This window comes from Pleurodeles waltl, chromosome 3_1 (assembly GCF_031143425.1).
Source record: "Pleurodeles waltl isolate 20211129_DDA chromosome 3_1, aPleWal1.hap1.20221129, whole genome shotgun sequence".
NCBI lineage: Eukaryota > Metazoa > Chordata > Amphibia > Caudata > Salamandridae > Pleurodeles > Pleurodeles waltl.
The window spans coordinates 1757076265-1757101655 of NC_090440.1; the positions used below are offsets into that span (position 1 = coordinate 1757076265).

A 25391-nucleotide genomic window follows, 5' to 3' on the forward strand; every position below is an offset into this window, starting at 1 on the left:
AAATCTCCGGCACCATCTCTTAATACAGACTTGACCTCTTAATCAATACAGACACATCCACCAATACTTTTGATTTTCTACTTCCTCCAAATTTTCCCCACATCAGAAAGGACAAAGTAGTAGTACTGCAATTATTTACAGAGATTCATGATAATGCAAGAAGATACCAAATAGCCCCTTCTCCACATTTCAATGCCTCAATCTGAACCTACAGCACAATTCCCCTTTTAGAATAAATGCACTCTACCACCCACCAGGTGGTAACATGGCCTTTGTTGAGGAATGCACGCACCTCTCCTCACCAATGATTTTATCCAACATAACCTTAAGCAACACACACTAAAGGTTCGATATTAGACCAAATATCCTCCAAAGAAAAAAATCTCTCAGTGAATGATCCCAATCTCTGTTGACTGGTCTGTAGACACTGCCAAAGACCTTTATACCTGTATGCTTCCCCCGTGGACAAAACTGGTGAATCTCTCTCTTAGCCAAACAATATTTCCTGACTGCCTCAAAACTGAACAAGTCACCCCTCTCCTAAAATACGCACTCTGCAAATACTAAAGGCCTCAACAACTATCACCTGAATTCCAACCTGCCCTTCCTCTCAATAATCATTGAAAAACATGGAGCAGAACGACTCACCCAACACATCAAAAACAATGCCTCCTAGACGAATTTCAACCTGGTTTCAACTATGGCTTTAGCACAGACACTGCGCTGCTGCAGGTGGTCGATGATGCTCTTCGAATTCTAGACTCAGACAACCCCTGCTTCCTGATTCTTCTTTATCTATCATCATCATTCGACGTCAACCACCAAACGTTCCTAGACACACTCAAAAATCGACTGGGTATTGATGGCATTGTCCTTAAATGGTTCACTTCATTCCTCATGGCAGGTCAAAGAGTCAAATTATTGACCATCTCTATCCACCGATTGCAGTTGGTCAAGGGGTTCCCCAGGAAACCATCCTTGCCCTGACCCAATTCAACATATGCATCGAGCCACTTGCAGTCCTTCTTAATAAGGCAGGGATCTTCTATCATCAATATGCAGATGACACACAGCTGTTTCTAAAGGTCTCCTCAGACAACTATATTGTACATATCATCACTATAGGAAAGTACCCTCTTTTTGGCATGTTACCCCCTATTTCTGCCTAATGTCAGTGTGTTTTACTGTGTTCCCTGGGATCCTGCTAACCAGGACCCCAGTGATTATGCTCTCTCGCCTCTAAAGTTTGTCACTGCATACTGGTAACCCAGTATTTCACCCAAAATTGGCATATTGGTCCCCCTTATAAGTCCCTAGTATATGGTACCTAGGTACCTAGGGCATTGGGGTTCCGGGGATCCCTATGGGCTGCATCATTTCTTTTGCCACCCATAGGGAGCCCATGCAAGGGCTTCTACAGGACTGCCATTGCAGCCTGTGTTAAATAGTGCATGCACCCTTTCACTGCCATTTACACTGCACTAGGTCGCTTATAAGTCACACATACTGCAGGCCTTCCACTCCTGAAGGCTGGGTGCAGTGTACCTGTGTGTGGGGGCACCTCTGCACTAGCAGAGGTGCCCCCATGACCTCAAGGACCCTTTTCCCAGACCTCGTGAGTGCGGGGATGCCATTTTACACACTCACTGGACATTGGTCACCACCTATATCAGCTTCACAATGGTAACTCCGCATATGGCCGTGTTTGGTATCAAACATGTTGGAATCATACCCCAAGGTTTTTGCAAGCATTGGTTGTATGATTCCCTGCACTCTGAGGGCTCCTTAGAGGACCCCCAGTACTGCCATTACAGCCTTCCGAGGTTTTCCAGGCAGCCCCAGCTGCTGCCACTTCACAGACAGGTTTCTGTCCTCCTGTTGCTTGAGCTGCTAAAGCCCAGGAAGGCAGAACAAAGGATGTCCTTTGGGAGAGGGCTGTAATACCCTCTCCCCTTGGAAATAGTTCTTACAGGCATGGGAGGGGTAGCCTCCCAGAGCCTCTGGAAATGCTTTGAAGGGCACAGATGGTGCCCTCCTTGCATAATCCAGTCTACACTGGTTCAAGGACCCCAAGTCCCTGCTCTGACATTAAAAAGGACAAAGGAAAGGGGAGTGACCACTCCCCTGTCCATCACCACCCCAGGAGTGGTGCTCAGAGCTCCTCTAGAGCGTTCCTGAGTTTTGCCATCTTGGATTCTAAAGTAGCAGGGAACTCTGAGTGCATCTGAGTGGCCAGTGCCAGCAGTTGACGTCAGAGCCCTCCCCTGATAGGTGCTTACCTGTGTAGCTGACCAATCCCCCTTTCAGGGCTATTTAGGGTCTCTCTCTTGGGTGGTTCTTCAGATTCAGATTGCAAGACTCCAGCAGGAATCCTCTGCATCCTTTACTTCACCTTCTTACTGAAGAAACTGCATCTGGACCCTCCAGGAACTGCAACAAAGAAACAAAGACGACTTCTGCAACATTGTATCTTCAGCTCCTGCCAGCAACTGCAACTGTTTCCCTATTGTGCATCCTCAGAGGACAGCCAGTCTTCTGCCTGCACCAGAAGAACAGAGGAATCTCCCTTTAAGTGAAGGAATCCCTTCCCTGCTTCAGCAGGCACCCCTCTGCAGCAACGACCGGTAGCTTGGGTCCCCTCTCCTGATGAAGTGCGTGGATCCAGCATCACAGGTGGTGGACTGAAGTGGTCCTGACGTACAACTGTCCAAAATTTGGTGGAGGTAAGAGCTTGCCTCACCACGCGACAGTACCCCAGTGCACCGAGTGTTTTGCAGTTACCAAAGCTTGTTGGCATCTTTCCATGAACTTCTTCATGCACTGTGCAGCTCCGGCCCCAGCACTCATTTCTGCGACGCACAGCCTCCTGCAAGGTTCTCCGGCAGCGTGGCATCCCTTTGTGTAGTGCTGCCTGGGCGTCCTTTTGCACCTTCTTTGTCTCCATGCTGTGGGACTCCTGTGCGCGCTGCCTGTTCTTCTGAGGGTAGAGTCCACCAGGTCCCTCCTGGTCCCAGGCAGTGCCATTGTCCGCTAAAAGCGAGCTTGGTGTGTGCCAAGGCTTGTTGGAGGAATCCAGCGCTGCAAACCAGACTGCAATCATCCTTCCGGCGTGGGAAATCATCTGCACCAACCAGGAACCTGCATCTGTCTTCTTGGGTGCAGTGCTGACTGTTGTTCTGACCGGTGGTTCTTCTTTTGCACCTTCATCCAGGTTGTCCCTTGACTCTTCAGTGCTTCTTGGACTTGGCCCCTTTCCTCCACAGGTCTTCATGTCCAGAAATCCATTGTTGGTGTCTTGCAGTCTCGTCTGGTTCTTGCAATATCTTTTTTTCCGTTTTCTTGTGTGTTCTAGTAAAGTTACTGTGACTTACTTGTGCTTTCCTGGGCTGTGGGTGGGTTCTATTACTTATTTTTGGTGTTTTCTAATACTCCCAGCGCTCCACTACACACTACACTTGCCTAGGTGGGAAACCGACTTTCGCTTTCCACGTTCTTAATGTATGGTTTGTGTTCCCCCTAGGCCCATTTCTAACTACTATGATTCTCACTATTTGCCTTTTTCGAACTGTTTTCACAGCTAGTTCTGCATACTAGAGTATATAATTTGTGTATTACTTACCTCCTAAGGGAGTATAGTCTCCATGGTATTTTTGGCATTTGTGTCACCAAAATAAAGTACCTTTATTTTTGTGACACTGAGTATTTTCTTTCATGTGTGTGAGTACTGTGTGACTACAGTGGTATTGCATGAGCTTTGCATGTCTCCTAGTTAGGCCTTGGCTCCTCATCCACACTACCCCTAGAGAGCCTGGTTTCTAGACACTGGCTACATTTACTAATAAGGGATAACTGGACCTGGTATAAGGTTTAAGAACCTTTGGTACCCACTACAAACCAGGCCAGCCTCCTACAGTCACCATCCTAAACTCTATTTGCGACTGGATGTCTTCTCACCACCTAGAGCTAAACCCCTCTAAAAGTGAATTTCTCCTCATCACCCCTTCAAAATTAATACTTCTGTTGCATACTTGGATGGACACACACAACATCTTTAACAGTAAATCCATCATTGTTGACAGTGCCAAATAATGAGGAGCAATTCTAGACAAAAGCCTCAACCTACATTCTCAAATCAACACCATAACCAAACATGCGTGCTATTGACTATGTCTCCTTTGGAAAATCTGCAGTTACATTCCAGAACAAGATCTATAATTTCTTGCTAATACATTGGTGCTCTCCAGAATAAACTATTATAAATCTCTCAAGTGGTTTCCTCAAAACCCATCTCACCCCCCTCACCCGCCAAAAACAATTCTACACTTGCCAGCGGGGTTGCCTACAGGGCCAAAAGAAATTACCATATTACACCTATGCTGATCACTCTCTAATGGTTGCCAGCTGAAGCCAGGTCTATTGACAAGACTACCTGCATCACCTATAAAACTCTGCACACATCCAATCTCCGTTACCTGGCAGACAAACTCAAGCTATCAGAGGGCTCTAGACCACTGCTAAATATTGAAGCAATGCTGCTTGAACCCTAGTCCTTTAAATAGGAACGACTGAAAGCAAAATCCTTCTCGAGTAGTGCAACAAGAATTCTATAATGTGGAATTAATTAACTCTAAATCTATGCACAACTACCTTGCTCGCAACCATCAAAACTGACCCTAAAGCCCTTCTCCAACAATATCTCAGCAAAAATACTAAACTAAGCTACCTCAACATTTTTACTGTTTTATGTACCATGCTATATTTTGGTGGACAAACACAAGCTATCAGACCATTGCGAAATGGCAAAGCAATGCTCCTTGAGCCCCCTCCCGTCTTTTAAAAAGGAACAACTGAAGGCACAATCCTTCTAGGGTAGAGCAACCCTAATCTGGAATGCATTACCTTCAAATCTGCGCACAGCTAACTCACTGGCAACCTTCAAAACCGACATGAAAGTCCTTCTCCTCCAATGATATTTTAGCTAAGACACTGCACAGAGACACATAAACTACCTCAACTGTTTTACGTAGCTTATTCTATTCTCAACTTATGCAATTATTTATAGCTACAATTGTTCATTTTAAACAATCTATAACTTCCATGTAACTAAATATTTATCTTGTAAAGCGCCCCAGCAGCTTTGGGTAACATCCACAATATATAAATAAATTCACACCGGAATTCATTGCGGCGCGCTAGGAAGATTGGCTGGGGTGCCGCTAAAGCCCCGCTCTCACATATTAGTCCCTCTCACTCACAAACGACTCTCAGCATCTCCAACAGTGTGACTGGCATTTGTATGACGAGACGTTGTGAAATTAACGTCTAATAACGAGACATCACAAAGCTCGATAAAAGTCCTAGGGTGAATTCACAAATCGTCCGCATAAGTAGCGGTCAGGTAGTCACTCATTATCGTTCTATCATTCTATTTCAATACAGACTTCTTGATTAGATTGTACACCCGCAATCTTTTTAAGGTCCATCTAGTTTTCACCCACGACCTGGAAGTGACGAAGGAGAAATCGGGTAGTACACCGGAAGTGCATATTATTTCAAGCCACTGAAGGGACGGGGGTTCTCTCGTGCCGCAGTTCATCCGCTGTTGCGTTCCTACTTCGCACCAGCCTGAGACCATGGCCGGGACCGCGCTCAAGAGGCTGATGGCGGAGTACAAGCGTGAGTGTGGGAGAGATCGGGGTTCGCCAACGGGGTTGTTAGTTATTGCATGAAGGGCCATGGATACAGAAAGAGGACAGCATGTATACAAATGGTGACGCGACATAGAAGCAGAAAGAGGACCAACTCGGGTGATAAAAAGAACTGGATTTTTAAGCAAAACATATCGAAACTGAAGTTGTATAATTAAATGAGACTGCAGCGAGTTTTTATGGTGATGTAGCGGGGCGTGAACCGTCTCGACGTTTTGGAGATGTGACGGTTGTTTTCAGGACTTGCAGTTTTGCATTACTAGTGGAAAAGCATACACATAACACAAACAAGAACTATCACAGCTGACCTTAATCGCGAAGGGACAATTTGAGAGCTCTGACATTAGATCCCGAAGAGGAGCGGAGCAAGTGGGTACCAACATTGTGATAAATGGCCCGGTTACTTGCCGGTAATCTTCATTACTCCTAGTCCTTATAGGTTGAGCAATGTGTTCCTACTGACTAGTTTTCCAAAGTGAAAGGTGACACTTGGCACCTCAAGATAGTTCCCTTTCCCTGCTACCAGTGCTTTAAATGGGCCGGTACTGAGTACCGGCACTTTTTTATTTTGAGAGGGAGAGTACCGGTGCAGCTCAAGAAAAGAGAAATACTTTTAATTGGAGAGTACCGGCACTTCTCGGAAACAAGCAGGTACTCTGGCACAGAGTACCGGCACTTTCATTTTTCCATTTCAAGCACTGCCTGCTACCGCCAGGAGGCCACAAAAGCAGAAGTCTGCAATCCCCTACTTCTTGTGCTCCCAAGCTATCCACCCCCCTTGAAGCCAAAACCCACGAAAGAGATGGTAAACCTGGATTGTGGCGTGCATGTTGCCCAGTTGCTGTTGATGACACATAGCTACGAAAGTTTCAAATTGCTTATGTGTGACATGTCCATGTTTTCAGTGCACTTATGAGTGACGTTCAACAGCCAAATGTGTGACACTTAGAGTGACACTTTCTCACAAGTAAATCCAAGCAATGAGGTGCATTAAAAAGGATAAATATCAGAAATGTCACCCTTTTGAGCTAATGAGAATCGCTAAAAATATGAGAGGTTAACCTTTGCTTTACAATGAACACTAAATCGCTGCACATTTTGGTGTTATAATGTGTATAATACAATTTTAAAACAATGTGCATATTAATTGCTTTCAGTCGCATTCATATATATCTTAGCACTAAAATACAGAAGTCACTACACACCACTGCGCCAACACGGACAAAATGTAGTTATTGCGTTGTTAGACGTCATTCATACAGTTACAACATAAATACAATTCTTTTTCTGTTTGAAACAAGTTATTTCACAGTCTCAGTCAGAAATTTAAATGAAGAAAGCCATGCCTCTGAGTGGTGCACACTAGCTGGCCTATTATGGTTATGCACTTGCTGCAGCGATCAGATGAACTTCACAGTGCGTTGTCTGAGATTGAGAGTGAATGACTTACCTGACTGCCTCTCTGTACATGTGCTATGGGAGTGTGTTTACCAGGTCAGTGCTTCGCGCTTGATCTGTGTGTACTTTGGGCAGGGCTACAACAGCAGGCAGGAATTCAAAGGTGTGTCTGAGCCAACGTCTGCCTGACCTATAGGGCAATCACACAGTTCCCAACAGACTAGTCGGAGAAGTCAGTTTGGGGGCCTGTTTTGTGACTGTTCGTGGACATATTTTGTGGTCTGCTGGGCCGGTTTTCACTGTTGATTTCCCTGATTTTAAAACATACATAGCTGGCAATAAACTTAAAATCCATGCAGTCTCTTATACTCTGCAAAATACCTATAGAGCGTGTCTGTAGAAGTTTTACTCCCCCTATTTACAAATGTAGGAATGGGACTATTTTTTTTTATTTTAGCCATCTCTTTCATCAGAGCTTAATTTGTAAAAAAAAAAACAGAGTAAAAGTGTCCAGAGCTATGCTCAGAAGACCACTGTCGGCAGTATTGAAAGGTTGGAGTGCCAGTTCTCAAGTGCTGATAGTCTTAGATACACCTCAGACCTCCTTATTCCACTGCAAACGCTCCCTAACTCTTTATCCCACTCATGCAGATTCCTGCTTTGTACCTTTTATCACGCCCACACATTTGGACAGGAGAATCCTTTTCTTATGCACTTACTGGTGTTTATTGACCATCTCCATTGTGATGTGTCCTCCCATAATATCAGTGGGACTCTTGGGTCTGAGTGTATTGAGTGTCCTGTAAGGCTCACTGTTTACACTGTCATCATGCCACACACTCTTCAGCCAATGAGAGGCAGTGCTAGGGCTCAGCATTTCGATTTCAGTGGACACTAGCCACTAGATGAGGACAAGAGCACACTGTATACTCATTTACAATAGTTTTCATGGCAATAAATGTGCAAAGTTTGCAATTAGGGTCGGACTTGGCAGGTCAGTGAGTGAGACGATTTTTAGACTGTTTTGGACCCTATTTTATGGTCTACTATGCCACTCTTTATTTTTGATTTCCTAGATAATTACCACAAACATTGCTCAAATCCATGCCTTCTTCCATTCCGTCCAAAAGACTTGTAGAGCATGGACAAGTGAAACCTTGTGCCACCATTTGCAAACATGGGCCACTTTTTTAAACTAACCTATTCACTAATAGGGACCACTTTTATTTTGGTGGCCGCATCTATTTTATATCCAAGTCCGACACTGGTCTGAACAGACTGAGAGTTACAGACAGTATCTCTCCTAGCTGTGAACTGTTAATTATCTGGCTGGTGGAATTCGGTTTCTGCAGAGGGAGCAATAGTAGAGTGGTGAATCCCTCAGACTCGTGTGCCCCCAAAGCAAGCATTTGCAATGCAATAGGTATAGCATTTGCTTGAGTTAGAGCTATTGGCATTGTAAGTTCACAACTGGATTTTTCTTGCCGCATAAATTGGTCAACCCTGTCTCAGAATTCTGTCTTTTCCTGCCATATATAATTCCAGTGGCTCTGCATATAATTAAAGCACTTCAATTTACCTTCTTCCTCTGTATGCAGCAAAAAAGGAAAATGTTGCCATTTAGCATCCTAATTTAAATCTGCCATGCTAATTCTAATAGAATACCACTTTCACCACCCCACCATCAGAGCTGCTGGCTGGCTAACACAATTCCCCCAAAAAGACACAAGACAGCCACGAGGAGTAACACGAGAATTAAACTAGAAGGGTCACCCAAACATATCAAGAGTGTTCAAACAGTCATAATGCAACAAGGGTGTTAAATTGGCCTGAATTATGGTTATAACTATAATAATACAGATTATGAAAACATATACAAGTATCATATAAACCTTTATCAGAAATACACATTTGGCCTTATATTGTAATGCTCTAACCAGCCCCTAGAGGGCACCATAACAAAAATATCTGTTGTAAAAAAAATGGTCATGTAACCATATTGTTAGCCCCATGAGGGATAACCCCACACAATATACAGGAGAAAGTAATGCAGTGTAACATATACTTAGACCCTAGAGGGATTTTTTAGGCATGCAGGACTACTGCAATGATATTACAAACAAGGCCTTTGAAACACAACTTATCTCAGCTGTAAAATAACATTTGTAGCTGTGAGAAAGCTTAAAGACAGTGAATGGTGGGAAGGTTATTCGTTTGGGGTCCCCACTAACCTAGTGTGGGGACCCAGAGATGATGTAGATAGTGTTTTGAAGGTGGTTCCATTGTCCTAGACCACCGCAGGCTAAGTTGTGAGCAAAAATGTTTTGTAAAAGTAATGCCCTTCAAAGCATTATGGGATGAGCTTTTGTGCCGCAAATACTGTAGTTCGTTGACTGCAATGCTTAGAACAGCCCCTAGATGACACCACAATGAAATTAACATTTCGGAGAAACATGGTCCTGTTACCATGCAGTTAAGCTTTAGAGAGCATAACCACATGAAACAAGCATTTGTAATGCAATGGGTCTCGCATTTGCTCGAGTTAGAGCTATTAGCTTTGTAAGCTCCTAGCCTGACTTTTCTTGCCACATAAATTGAAAATGAAAAATAAAACAGTTTCACATAAGCGAGCCGATTCAAAGTGCCATGCCATGAGCGTGAAGGAGACACACAAAAGGAAAAGAAGTTCGCTCGCAGTCAAACATATCGGCAAAAGTGCAATTAACCATGTAACGGGGTCAATGTCCAAGGCGGCAACCAAACCGCCCCAAGAAGAGACAAACGTAAAGCATTTACCAATGATAAAGGATTTTTGAAGAGCAAGCCCATGAACGGGCAGTAGTGATGGGCGTGGTTAAAAGCCCAAATAGATAACACCACGTCAGAAAAGCAGCGCTTGCGCGCTGCTATGCTTAACCTAAAAAGAATGGGAGAAAGTAATGGAGTATAACTAGATATTTAGCCTCTAGAGAGTGTAGAGCACTGCATATTTACAAGACTAGCAAAACTATTCTAACACATTTCAGACAAGGCCCATAAAACATAACTTCTCCCAGCTGTAAAACAAAAGTTCTAGACATGAAAAAGCTTAAAAAGATAATGAATGGTGGTAGGGTTTATTATTTTGTAGCCACTGATGATGTAGGCAGAAAGAGCACATTGTGGTCAATGTTTTGAAGGTGGTCCAATTGTCCTAGGACCACCACAGGCTGAGTAATGAGCAAAAATGTTTTGTAAAAGTAATGCCCTGCAAAGCATTACGGTACAAGTGTCCGTGCCACAAATATTTTAATATGTTGATATGACTGTAATGATTAAATCAGCCCATATAGGACCCCACAATGAAAATAGCATTTGTAAGGAAAGTCTTGTAAATGTATAGTTAGCCCATAGAAGGCACAACCACACAATGCAAAATGACAGAAAGTAATGCAGTGCAACCATATATCTAGCCCTTTGAAGGCCTAGTGCATTATAAATATTCAGGACTAACAGGCCTTTAGCAATGATATTACTAAGAAGGCCCTTAAAACAAAACCTACTCTCAGCTATAAATCAAAAGTTCCAGACATAAGAAAAGTTAAGCAGACATTGAATGGCGGGAAGGGTTATTATTTGTGGATCCCCACTAACCTAGTGTGGGCCCAAATATGATGTAGACAGGAAGAGCACATTGCTGTGAACGTTTTGGTGGTGATCCCATTGCCCTAGGACCAACTCAGGCGGAGTTATGAGCAAAGCTGTTTTGAAAAAGAATGCTTGCAAAGCATTATAGGACACGTTTCGTGAGTGCATTGAATATTGTAGTATCGGCTCTCCTGCTGTGCCGGGAGAGCCTTTCGCTTTGAGGATTTCTGTTTTAGTAAAGCATTCACCAATTTCAAGTGTTTTAAGGGGAGAGCCACGAGAAATGACTGATTAGGTAACTGTGAACAATATGACTAGCGCTCTAATACCGCCAATCAAGTTCACGATGTTGTGCCTGTTTGTGATGTGAGCGCGATGGCTGCTATGCAGCATGAAGGGGAGAGACAAAAAAGATAGTTCTCCCACGCTGAAGTATATTGGCAATCATGCAATAATCCATGTAACAGGGGCAGTCCACAAGGCGTGACAAAAACAGCCTCAAGGCGGGACAAACGTAAAGCAATTACCAAGTACATGAAGTGATTTTTGAGAGGCAAGCCCATGAATAAGTTAAAGTGAGGGGCGTGGCTAAAAGCCCACAATACTTATTTCAAAGTGTGTGTGAGCTCGACCTAAACGCGTTGTAATTGTCTGAGATTTGTTGGTAACTCTTACTGCTCAAGGACGTCTCAGTGATCTCTTCAATGCTTCATTCCACAGCATCCCTAACAGCTAGAATGTCTTGGCTGTATCTGGAGGCTGAAGTGGTACTTCAGAAAAGCTGTAGCCTACTGCCTAAAACATTTGGTAATCGGCAGGAGTCTCCTTTCCATCTCTTGTGGTCGATACAGCCTGTCTCCTGAAAGCAACCTGGACCACTTTTAATTGTTCCAGCACAATGGGACCACCATCAAAACGGTCAGCAAGACATGCTCTTTCTGTCTAGGTCATCTCTGGGTCCCCACACTAGGTTGGGGGGGGGACCCCAAAATATAAATATAAGAAATAATGGCAATATTTTCATTTTTGCTGCAGATAGAGGAAGAGGTTAAATGGAAGTTTTTCAGTTATAGAAAGATCAACTGGAATTATCTGGCAGGAGGACCAAATTATGCAGCAGTGTTGACCAATTTATGTGCCAAGAAAACCCCAGTTATGCACTTACAACGCCAATAGCTCTTACTCAAATAAATACAAGACGGATTGCATTAAAAATGCTTGTTTTTTAGTTCCCCTGAGGCCTGCACATGATAACATTTGATGCATCAAGCATACAACTCACCGAGTCCCTTTTATTTGTAAAGCACTCACAACCAACTCAATTATCATTTTGCAATATAGTAGTGTGAATCACCACCTGTTTCCGTAATGTCACCTGAGTATGTGTTTTGATCTGCATATATCACTTTGTGTGCTCCTGTATCTATGTACACGTTCTCTGTGTGTGCCCATGGTGCTTTTCCATTCCCTATGGCAACCACATCACTACTCTCTTTGTCAATGCTTGTTTAACACCACAATCTAGAGTTTAACAGGCGTGGCGCTATTTAACTGCAATGTATGCAGAATTATTCTTATTCCGTATGAGACCGTTTCCTCATTTTTTTTCTTTAAAGTTGGTATACTTCATTAAGGGTTTGCATTTAAGCCGGGTCTGAAAATACTCTTCTCCGAGGGAATAAACAGTGACTCCAACAAAATCTTTCCTCTTTGTTATTATTACTGTTTGTGAAATCAAATTTAGCAATATTTTCCTAGAAGGAAGAAACAGAGTGACGGCTTAGTCACCCCAAGGTGATGAGAAAGCTTGTGTTCTTTCTGCCAAGGACAGGAAGGACTTGCCCCAGGCAGCAGACAAAATAATATGTATAAAAAACAAATGCAAGCATTTGCAATGCAATGGGTCTTGCATTTGCTCAAGTTAGAACTATTAGCGTTGAAAATTCCTAACAGGACTTTTCTTGCCACATAAATTGAAAATGAAAAGTAAAACAGTTGACATAAGCAAGTCAGTTCAAAGCGGCATGGCCGCCATTAGCGTGACTGCGAAGAGGAGACACAAAAGGAAAAAGAAGTTTGCTCGCAGTCAAACGTATTGGCAAACATGCAATTATCTATGTAACAGGGTCAGTCCCCAAGACAATAGCAAAACTGCCCCAAGGTGGGACAAACGTAAAGCATTTACCAGTGTCATCAAAGGATTTTTTAAAGCCACGCCCAGGAACGAGTGAAAGTGATGGGCGTGAGGTGGGCGTGGTTAAAAGCCCACAGAGATACCAACACTTCGGAAAAGCAGCGCATTTGCGCTGCTATGCTCAACCTAAAAACAGACACTTACAGCACCACAACCCCTCCCGGTCAGTGGAGTAAATGAAACAAGCATTTGCAACGCAATCGATCTCGCATTTACTAGAGTCATAGCTCTTGGTATTGTAAACGACAATTTCTTTTGCCAATGTGTTTTGGTTTGGAATGGAGTGGATGTATGATGTGTGGCTTGGAATTATTTGGTTATGTTATTTTGTGTTAAGTTATGCTTTGTTGTGTTATGTTGTGTTATGTTATGTTGGCTTATGTTATGCTATGTTGTCTTATGTTGTGTTATGCTTGATAGGCTATGGTGTCTTGTGTTATGCTACGCTATGTTGTGCTATGTTGCTTTATGCTACGTTATGTTGCTTTATGCTATGTTATGTTATACTATGTTGTCTTATGCTATGTTGTATTATCTTGTGCTTTTCTGTGTTGTGTCATGTTATGCTATGTTGTCATGGTAGGCTGTTATGTTATGCTGTGTTGTGTTATGCTATGTTGTTTTATGTCATGCTATGTTATGTTGTGTTATGCTATGCTGCACTCTTATGTTATGCTATGTTGTATGTTGTACTATGTTATGCTGTGTTATGTTATGCAATGTTATGTCATGCTTTGTTATGTTGTGTTATGCTATACTGCGCTATTATGTTATGCTATGTTGTATGTTGTATTATGTTATGCTGTGTTGTGTTATGCTATGTTGTTTTATGTCATGCTATGTTATGTTGTGTTATGCTATTCTGCGCTGTTATGTTATGCTATGTTGTATGTTGTATTATGTTATGCTGTGTTGTGGTATGCTGTGTTGTGTAATGTTATTCTGTGTTGGGTTATGCTGTATTGTGTCATGTTATGCTATGCTGTGTTTATGCTATGTTGTGTTTTGTTATGCTATGTTGTGTCATGGTATACTGTGTTATGCTATGTCGTGTTATGTAGAGTTATGTTGTGCTATGCTGAGTTATATTGTGTTATGCTATTTTGTGTTGTGTTATGTTAAACCTCAGTGAGTTGAGTCGACTAAAACCTTCAGTAACCACGCTAACCTAAACACTCCCGAACCCACCATGTTGGTGGCGGCAGGAGAAAGGGCTAAAAAGAATCCCACGACGACCACACCATGCGGAACCAAAGGAAACACTACAGGGGTCAGAACAATGGTCTCCGAGCACCAGAAATAAAAAAAAGAACATTACATTGGGATGTCAGCAGTCTTGTCTTCGTGCACTTGAAGAATCTGAGCTTTAAAGTTCCTCTACTTGACCAGCAACATTAGCTGACTATAAGCAACAATGATTTTATTTTTAATCCACTACTACTTGTAATGTTTCTGGACACCCTAAGTCAAATTAAGCATATTTTTTCAATCATTTTTTGCTACCCTAATAGAGATTACAATGACGAATTGGCCTGCTTATTTAAGTTAATGGATACATTCCAAAATCTTTCTGTAGTTCAGCCCTTTCATGACAGTACTAATTTGAATTTACCAAAAAGATTGCCATTCAAAGATGCCTACCACATTAGTCCTGATTCTAGCCCATTCTTTCTGTTTACGACTTCGGCCCTGACATTGAAATCACGTAGCCACTGGTTCTGCCAAACTTGTTGTCTTGTCCGATTGGTTGATGTCACTCTTACCCACCCCCTTCCCAACCCCCCCCCCCCCCCCCGCAGCTGTCTAAGGGGGCAGTATTTTATCAATAACAATTAGTTTACGAAAACTAACAGGAACAGTCTTTGTTTCTTGAAGGCCAGATAAGCGACATTTAAACATCATACTGTAATTCACATTTAAACATCATAGTGTCATTCGGCAAAATCACTAAGCCTAATATATATCAACAAGTCACAAGGCACACTACTACAGAAGACCAGCCGAGATGTGGGACCATCACACCCTGTAACAGGAGGAAGCGTGACTAGTCTGATGGCCAACAAAAATGTTCTCTTAGTGAAATCCCCCTTCGGAGGGAACTTAGCATGCAAAAAGAGAGAGATTAAGCAAAATGCACCAATAAAAATTAAGCATTTAAGACAAGCACAACAAAGAACGAATGGCAAGAGTGGGTGTGGTTAAAAGCCCACATTCAGTACAACACTTCTTGCAGAGAGTGCTGTGTGCTGCCAAGCTCAACCTAAAAATGATGTTAGTTGAGCAAGTGCAGATTTTCGTTCAGCTCGAGTCTGCATAGAGCGGGAAGATGAGAGGAAATGGCCTAGTAGTCCTGCAGAGAGATGGGCAGCAGGTGGCTGCAGCTTGAAAGAGAAGTAGCCACAATTCTGCCTATAATTCTTAATCACTGGGCTCTCTCCGGTGCAAGAGGCGATGCTTGCACCCTCGACTACAAGTTAATCACCTGCTAGTCTGATTTACTCACTGGTCGCACAATCCCCATAGTGGCAAGACACTATTTTTAAGGGCTGGCGTAGGACGTTTGTGAGTAAAAACAATATCTTGATAGTTTGCATCACTGCTGCCTGCACCAATGACCTGCTGGAACAAGCTGGATCCAGAAAACAGTATAAGGTGCCTGATCCATGTGAGGCTGGTCCCAGTACTTGCTGTGTGTTTAATTAAAAATTACTCCCCGTGCCCTAATCTTTTGTAGACTAATCCTGGCAGTGCCATACGTCCATGTGTCTCCCCAAGAAACTGCGCCCCATCAGTGAGTACACTTTAGTTTGCAGCCCAGCGGAAAAACAGTGTATCCATTTATTCTAAAGCCAACACCAGGTCACCATAGCAATGAGTAAATCTCCCCAAGTCGGATGTAAATTGACTGGGCAGACAGAGTTCCATGGAAGTGAATAACGAGCAACGTGCACGGGGTGCTTTTATTTAGTGGAGTGTATTGATCACCAGTTCATAGGAGCTCCATAAAGGCGTGAATAATGCATTAGAGTCCGATGATGCGGCCACTAGCACTAAAATGCATTAGTCTATACTCAGATGCGTGGTACTTGGCAAGGCTGATGCCACATTATGAAACTGCCAAAACCAATGTAAGTTTGTCAAAGTATTAGAGGTGTCTGGAATTAAACCCAGGGGCTCATACCCTTGAAGCATGCGCTCTGACACTGAGCATCATCATCTTAGATGTGGGCATTCTTGGGCCACATTGTACTGCTCTGCATGTAATAGTACCCAGCCAATCTTTAACATGTGGTGAATGGGTCTGCAATAGTGCGACCCCCAGCTAGCGCCAGAAACAGAGGCATTAATTCGCTAAAGCAGACTCCACCCTTATTTCGTTTATGTAAACAGTGCACATTAAAAACTACACCAATTATGCCTACTGCTAGCCACGGGATTTCCTGCTAAAGAAAAATAGTAACAGGAGGTGGGGATGGTAGGTTTTTGCTTTGGCGGCCTCCTGGGAGTAACATCAAGTGGGACATGTTTCCTTTAGCTTTGGAAAACTTCTGTTAGGTTGAGAAGCTGCTTCCTACTATGAGGACGGAGGCTAGGAAGCCAGAGAAGGACGTAAATGAGTATACAAGTGCTGGAATCAGAACAACAGACGAAGGTGGAAACAGTAGCTCAGAGAGTGAACTTCACAGCTAGTGTTTGCTATGATTTTAGGATACCAGTTTTTCATTACCATTTTGCAGGACACTTTCTATGCACATGGTGATCTCCGCACTCTGACTGATCATGTGCATCTTTGGCACTTCCGGCAAGAACCTTTTCCGAATTACTTGGCAATTTAAAAAGCTGTCATGGGTCTATATTGTTCATGAAATTCTTTTTGTTGATTTTCATAAGTAACCAACAGAACTTACAGTTGCATATAAAGCAGCATGCAGTGCTGCCCTGGCTAATTAGGATCTCTGCCACTGCCAGACTGCAGGGAGACAAGATCCTGGCAGAACTGGCAGTCGGATCGCCATGGTTGTTTTGTGGTGGTTGGACCACTGCATAGGTGGCGGTCCAGACTGCCACTGCGAATCGTCAGACTGCCACACTTGTAATGAGGTCCTGTGTCTTTAATCACAGTAGATTGTGGCGGAAATTTGCTTTGCAAGAGCAGTATTATCTCAGTATACTACCATGACCTAAAGTTTCATTTTTCAGGTGAACCCTGCCAATTGAAGCTGAAAGGGCCTAGAGAACATGTTTAACTGAAGCTATCTTAAAAAAAAAAAAAACTACTTTTTTTAAGTTCATACTCTTCCTGTAATGATGCAAAGGGGTACATGATGTTTCCCTCCCAGTTGTCCCCTGGGCAACGGATTTATATGAGATCCTATTTCCCAAATCCTTCTAGTCTTGCTGTGTGCAAGAAGTACGTCCCATGCCACATTGTTTTTTCCTAGGTCAGTCTGCCTTCCCATCACATCCAACGCTGTATGCTGATATTGAGCATCTTGAGTGTGAATACTATTTCTTGTGGTATTTGAGTTCCAATCCATTCGCCTCCTCCTGGAATAAGTGTTTACTGTTGACTATTGGTACCTTTGGAGAGGCAGGTTTACAAAATGAATAACTGCCATCCAAATGAAATTAAATGGTCTTAAACCCTGAAATATCAGCTTAAATATCAGCACAGGGTCAAAGACAAGTATAAAGTCACAGCGTGACAGGAGAGTTGTAGATACTGTCCACAAATATTAGAATAGTAAATAATCCTCTCCTGGGCTATTTGGGCTTAAATTATGCAAAAGACAATTTCAGAAGTTGAATATATCTTTAATGAAGTATATTCCAGCAGACCTACAAGAGCACACAGCACAAACGTCAGCTGAGTAATACCCAGCATTCCAGAACCTTTATTTATATCAAAACCTAACATTCGTAAGTCCTGCTACATAATTCAATATCCTAATAAAGAAATACTGCACCTAATGCACACTACCAGAGGCTGGTTCACGTAGACATGAAAGAAAGGACTGAACAGGATGATTGAGACAGAAAAAAGAATCACTGGGGCATGCAGACTTAAAGCACACGATTATGAGTGTGGGGGTAGGCAGTGTGAAGTGAGGAGCGTGCAGGCAGAAAGACGAGAAGTTCGAGCATAGATAAAAAAGCAATTTATGAGCATGGAGACAGAAATAAGGAACCTGATCGCCTTTACACTTGAAAACTGGAGGCTAAAAGTCTGCATAAAGCAAGAGTGACTATAGGGGCATTGAGACAGGCTGGGGAAACTAGGAGTATGGAGACATAGATATTATGTATTTTCATTTAGTAACTTGGAGGCAAGAGGGCAGTTGGGGAGAACCAGGAACAGAAAGAGGAAAGCTCGGCTCGTGGAGACAATGCGGAAATCCAAGGTTATCGCTACAGAAATGGAAGCACAGGCATGGAGACAGAAACAGGGGAGATGGGCATAAAGATGTCAAAAAAAGGCACATAATGGAAAAAAGAATGACCAAGGATTTAGAAGTACAGGAGCAGGGTGATTGACAAGTAAAGGCATGGAAAAGGGAGACAGAAAGTGTCCTGAAAAACTTTGTTAGAAAGGGAGAAGACTAGACACAAAAGCAGAGGAAATGGGGTATTTTGATAAAATCAGTGACTTTTTTTTAATTGAAATGATCTTACAGAAATGTATTGGTGCATTGTATTGTATTAGAAAATATTTTTAATCCTTAATTAAGACACTCCTCATACATACTAGCGAAGGACAATACAAATAGTTGCTACAACAAATCATATGTTATGTACTTTCTATTTTAAGTTGAATGCAGTGGTAGAGGGTGAAGTGAACATAAACATGTACATGTCACGCAGTTCCAGTTTTCTTTGTTATAGCTCACAAGACAGGAACATGCAAGGGAACCACCCAACCAAATGAATTATGCCCCCCATATTTGCTTGCAGACGTTGTTCTCTTATTCTGAACCCTCCCTTATAACCTCAAGGTCTGCATGACCGGAATCTTGTGTGATTGGATACAAAAACAGCATCACAAGACAGTAGAGGCACATGATTTCTCTTAAAATGTTGGAAGTGCTGTCTCTATTGTAAATTGCTACACACCCAGCTAATCGAAGCAAAATAGGCTGGGAGAGTCTATAGTTATCGATAACCATCAGTGGCTGGTCTTGGCCCCTGCTGTGAAGTGTAGATTGCTGATTAACATTTGACCCTTTTTTCTACTGTCCTCCGTATCTGCCAGTGTCTCCTGCTCTAACACAACCAGTGATTTGAATTCAGCTATTGTAGGATTGGATTCTGCCGAACAAATAATGTTCATAATTGTAGACCAGCCAAAGCTCACCCATCAACTAGACTATTTTTTTCCAGGCAGTTTTATTAGTTATAATATTCAGGAATCCCTTTGTGTATCGGATACCTCTCGTTTAAAGCTTTTTGATCCAGGCTCTCTGCATTAGGTTTTTAAAAATTATTATTTTATCCAGGTTTTCAAAATATTGTCATTGGTTGCCATTGGAACACCCCACTTGCTAAGTCTTCTCCTCATCTGCTTAAATGTAAAACCACTCTTGCTTGTTCTTTTGTTGCCTAACTGGAATATTTTCTACTATGCTTACTTCAACATTGCCTTCTAAGAATCACTTCAATTCTACATATTCAGCAATTCTAGTAGTAGCAAGCATTTTTCTTTCCACCAGTTGCCAGCATCGACTTATGGCAGAACTAGTTGGATTTTACATAACAAGGCTACTGTGTGTTCAGTGGATGGTATTTATCATGCTCACTTGAAGCTGTCAATGATTGTTTCCAATGTTAAAATCTGTTGAGTACATAATAGCAAAGCATTACAGTTGGTGATCACTGTCTGACTTGGGCCAAAATAAAAATCTCTGAATTTAAAAAATCATTTACTTGAAACAAAGGTATAATCAATGCAGCATGGTAGCCAGCAAGCACAGCAGGTGTGTTTGGTTGGCTGATACATCAGGCTTCTCCCATTCAGACGGCTAGAGAAAGTTTCACCCAACATTATCAAATGGGCTTTTGGGATCATACTTATTGATAACTTCTGAAGGTAGTTTGCTCCTTCCAGTCTTGGTTTTGTAGTCACCAGAGCAGAGGTTCTGTCTCCAGGATCAATTAGTTGCTTTTTCACTATTTCATTGCTCAACACTCAGAGAAGAAATCCACAGTTTGAAATAGTTAAACTGCAGTTGAGGGTTTGTAAAACAGAAAAAAATACACACCCGAAGCATGCTTAAGTATAGCATTAATCGTGAAAGAGTTTCAGCCAAATCTCTTAGTAGTGAATCCCAAATCTATATTTCTCAGTCTGGTTTCCCATATCTAATCATATGCCTTCTTTTGAGTTTCGTTATTCTTAACCTGTAGTATTAACAAGTGAGAAGCCTTGTAAATCCTGTCTACATTTGCAAATACCCCATCATTTGATACTTTTGATAATGCTAACTGAAAATAAAATGCTACATTGTTATAATACATAACCCTTCTTGTTCTGCATACTTCTTCTTCAGGTAGATTAAAAATAAAAATTGTTGAATAATCCAAGTATCTTAATTGGGAAACATTTGAAGTGGTCTGTGGGAGGACTAAAGGTTAGGCATTGACTGTAGTGTATTAGGTTTTGGAGGGATGGATACAAGGACTGGGGGTGTCTAGGACTCTGAATAATGCAGATTACTTTTAAGTAATCATGACATTACCACCTTGCTTGTCTTGCTTGTTAGAGTCCTTATTACATAAGTAGCAAGTAGTTGAAAATCACACCATAATGGATCACACCAAGAAAGTGCTATATACCCTGATTAATATTATCATCAAATCAGACCGCAGTAACCAAGGTTGATGATCTCATAACTGCTTACTCTGCATCCCTGTGTGATCATGGTGAACAAAAGTATGAAGAGTAGCTATGGTAGCTGCACTGCAAATATCCTTTAGTGAGACCATCTTTGCTTCTACTTATGAAGTGGGCATGTGACGACCGGTTTCCTGAAGCACCAGGGCAGTCAGTTTACTGGACTCTAGTTGCTTTAACTGTAGTTGTTCTCCACTGGTATTCTGGGCCCCACAATACTGTTGACCCTCAAACTTGATAGCCAAGTACTCTTTTCCAGCACTTGATTCTCTCAAGTTAGGAAGACAAAGCAGTTCAAGGCTTACCCAAGCTGTAATACCAACGAGTAATATCAATGTCCAGTCAGTTCCTTACTTTTATAAAAGAAAAGTACTTAGACATAAGAAAAATACACTACATGTAGAACTATGATACACAGTCAATACCAGAAGTCTCAGTGACCCTCTGGGCAGAATTCTGGTCACAAACAGTAGTATAGTACCTAGATGCTAAGCACCATAAAACAGTTAACATTGCAATATACAGCCCGTGTTGCACAGGATTACTCTTCAAAGCTAGAGCAATAGTACCAGTGCTTGAATTGCAGTTATATTGCTTCAGCAGTTGAGATGAAGTCAAATGTTCCTGGTCCATCCACTGCCCCACTACCCAAAGCAACAGACATGCCCACCCTTCGTTATAAAGGACACTTCTCTGGGTGTGTCAGGGGTCTGGCTAGGGATACCTGCTGTCTTGGCACAGTACTGGAGGCTCACTGGTTCAGTAACTACTGGGCTCGCTGTAAGAGGGTAGTTGCTGGCCAGGGTGCCTGTTCACCCTGATAATTTCAAATGTCACAAACCAGGGGTGGGGCCTGTACCACAGTGACCACTGATCACAGTCTCTATTTCTATTACCAGGGGCCCAGAGGGAAAGTGCTGCTTGCTACTATTGCAAGACAAGCAAAGATAATGTCCCGAGGCAGGGACTTGGAGTTCAAATGGTAAGTTCTTCAACAGGGCACTCTTGCCCCAACTACAGCTGGTAACTGGAAGCACCGATAGGCTCCCACAACACCTCAGAGCTGTCAGGGTTGAAGCAGTCTGACCTTCAGAAATAGTAGCGAGCTTCCCCTGTCTCCCTTGATGTCAATGCACAGCATGTTTCCTTATGTTGAGAAGCTTCTTGGAGTCTCCTTGTGCATCAAAGCCTTAACTGCCTGCACAAGCCTCCCAAATAGCGTGTTCTCTGCTGGTATGATGCATGATGAGCTGAAGCTCCACTCCATCTGTCATACTGGTGCGACCGGTCAGAGAATGAGCACAGCCTTGAACAATTCACAGGCCGATGAGGCGTGATTTTTATCATTTCCTGATGAACAGGCATATCCAGGGAGTCTGCTACTTTTAAATTCTGGATGCCAGTGCATACTGAAACATATTTCGTACATGTTTACTGCATGATCAGAGCACGAGGAGGGCCTGCTGCCCTCCTTCCCAGTCTTGAGATACTTATCTGGGCTATCCCAAGGGAGGAGTGTTAATTAACTGAAGACTAGGGGGGCCTGACCATCACCCAGCAGAACAGAGGAGGATCAGCCCAGCAGAGCACCTCACTAAGCTTCTTCGAGGACTAGGATAAGGTATGGGAGAGCAAGAATGTTCAGCAGAACAGATGCCAGCTTGGCTCATATTAAACACAATAGATTGCTATCCTCACCTGGTGAACCGACTGGCTCCTGAAACGCACATCAAAGACTAGACACCCAGGTAAGGCAGACTGCACAGACTTTACCAGGAGACAGCTGGTAGACAACCTCCCCTAAGGGCTACGAGTATAGATTAATGCTACCACCTCTGTCAGTCTATGACAGCCTGGGTAGAGGTAAATCGCTGCCACCTGTAAAAGAGGAGTACACTGCATTCTCATTCGACCTCAAAACCAAAATGCAGGGTCTCAATCCACGTAAACAGGGAGACACGCAGTGAACATGCATAATTGTCATGTGCACTGAGATAGAAATCAAGAGAATCTCCAACTTGCCAGGAGATCAACATAGGGCAAGGAAGCATGCTCTCCAGAGCCATGCAGAAGACTTCCTATCCCAACTGGGCACTTTCAGATGCTACTTATCAGTTGATGAATGTCAACTACTTCATATGATTCTTAGATGGCAGACTGAGTCAACCTTTTGAGTATCTCTGCAGAAGGCTCATTTTCTTTAGCCGATGCTCTATGTGACACAAAGAGGGCTTTTAATGGTCATAAGTTAGCAATACTATCTGAATAAATGAATAGTGCTGTAGACATGCATATAAGTAATGGAAAGCCTCTTCCCACAGTAAGGATTGTTGTAGAAAATAGGATTCTAGGACAATGCTGTGCTCTATATGAAATTAAGAGGATATTTTTGGCAGTAACAATGGATAATGTTGCAGTACCACCGTATCATGGAAAAACATGTATGGTTCATAAAATGAGAGCTCATAGCTCAACAATGTTTTTGGTGGACATGTCGACCACTGTGATAAGATCTATGCGGAAAGAATTAGAAATTCTTTTTGTTTTTTTTATTGTTTCAAAAAGTAGCTATTGGAACGATCCCAGGAGGGGACTAAATAACATATTGCTATCTCCTTTTAAGATCCTATTTTCTAACGTACTCACTACTGGATATTTACAAAGGGGAGAAAGGTTCCTAATGTCAAACATATTATTGATTGATGAAGCGGATTGAGATTAATGTATCTCAGTAGCCATTTTCTTTGAATAGTCTTTGTTCAGCAGCCCTAAAGTCACAACTTCCATGCCACCAGGGCTTTGAGTGTGTTTCAGAAGTGGAGATGGTCACAAAGAAAGGCTACTATTGAGTTCCATGAGGTAGCAGGATCAACTCTCCTAAGAACCCTGCAACCTAATGCCCCAAACAAATTAATTGTTCCTGTTCCATGCCACCAGAGCTACGAGTGTGTTTCAGAAGTGGAGATGGCCACAAAGAAAGGCTACTATTGAGTTCCATGAGGTAGCAGGATCAACTCTCCTGAAAATCCTGCAACCTAATGCCCCAAACAAATTAATTGTTCCTGTTCCCACACGTTGAATCTATTCACGAGAAGAAACTACACATAAGTACCTCCACCTTTTCTATTACCCTCAATGATGTTGATGTGGGCATTGCATCCCACACTCACCCAGTTATCATACTTTTCTACTGGTCTAAATTGTCTAATGTTAGCTTTATTATCTAAAGATAGACATCTCACAGATATATTTAACAACTTTGCTGCAAAGCCCCAGGTTAATTCATCTACCTACTATATTTGCATTTTTATGCCTATTTTTCTTCTAAATGTTTTAGTTCTTCCACTCTTTCCTTCAGAACAGCTGCACAATTTCATTGAACATTGGTGAAAAAACAGGAGGCTTCCAGAGATTCCTTTAAATTCACTTTCACTGTAGGACCCAACTATTGGCACTCATATTTGCAGTGCTTTCAGTGGTCCGAGGATGTGTTTCTAAAAGTTTCTTAGGTGCGTGCCTCAGACCGGAGTCTGATTTGGCTTGGGAAGATGGGCTATCAATCGCACGAACGGGTATGTTTCTCCATATAGGAAACTTTGTCAACTTGGGTGAATTGTTTTGGTGCTTGATGTGTGTGTTTAGCAGGGGAGATAACGGCTTTGTCAAGTATTTACCAAGCCCATACCCCCTCCTTTCTAAGCGCTAATCACATCATCACCTAACTACTTCCCAAAAGAAAGGTGCAAGGTTATTTTTGTACCAGCCAGTGTTCCCTAATGTATATCCATTCCATTCACCTAGCCAATCATACATAAATACAGCTACATAAACCATGAGCGGGAATGAGCGGCAAGCCCAACTAGATTGTGAGTAGATGAAGTTTTATCGGAGTGAAAGGGTCATAGCCACAGAATGTAAAAAATACACTTGATTGGCAAAGGATAAACCTCCTCTAACAGACCGATGAGTAGATTGGTTCTTTTGTTGAACTTTTTTAATTTCTCAGTGTTAAAAGAATAACATCCAGGGATCACTTGTTAAGAACTTGTAAATGTGCGTTTTTTTTTTACAGAAGATGTCAACTGGTTAAGTACCATTTTTCACAGAAGTCTTTGCAGTTCTTAAACAGTGATGGTTTGAAGGTTGTCTGTAGTTTGACTGCACTGACATTTGTAGTGCTACATCAAACTGGTTGCACTTAGCGATGATTGTATTAGCATCCAGTTGCCTCACTCAGTATGCTTACAAAATAGGTATTTTATCGAAGGTGACATTTAATGTTTATCACCTACACATTGTACCTGCTTGTTTCCAATATGTACTATGGTTACAGTAATTAGGTTATATAAGCCATTTGCTAGCAGAGATGGCTGGTGATGTTTGAAAGTGGTGGGGCATTAATGGCAAATATAAACCGAGCTGTCGGTGCTGCTCTAAATAGGCTAAACCTTACGTAGGCATGCACACCAGCAAAGGCTTCTTCAGTCGGCCTCGCTGGACTCACCAGATTCACTTGCTTCCTCCCGTTTTAGCCCATGCTCCAGCAATGCCTGCCGCAATAATACGAGCAGCGGTC

At 42.4% G+C, this 25391-nt stretch overlaps 1 protein-coding gene across 1 annotated transcript in view; it reads left to right on the forward strand.

The window, feature by feature from the left end:
- The first annotated feature begins 5526 nt into the window (after positions 1-5526).
- UBE2G2 (ubiquitin conjugating enzyme E2 G2) overlaps positions 5527-25391 on the forward strand; it is a 262047-nt gene continuing 242182 nt past the window's right edge. Inside the window, exon 1 of the mRNA XM_069225715.1 lies at positions 5527-5676. Within this exon, the coding sequence (XP_069081816.1) occupies positions 5634-5676 (43 nt within the window). The 5' untranslated portion in view covers positions 5527-5633. The remainder of the gene's footprint in view (positions 5677-25391) is intronic.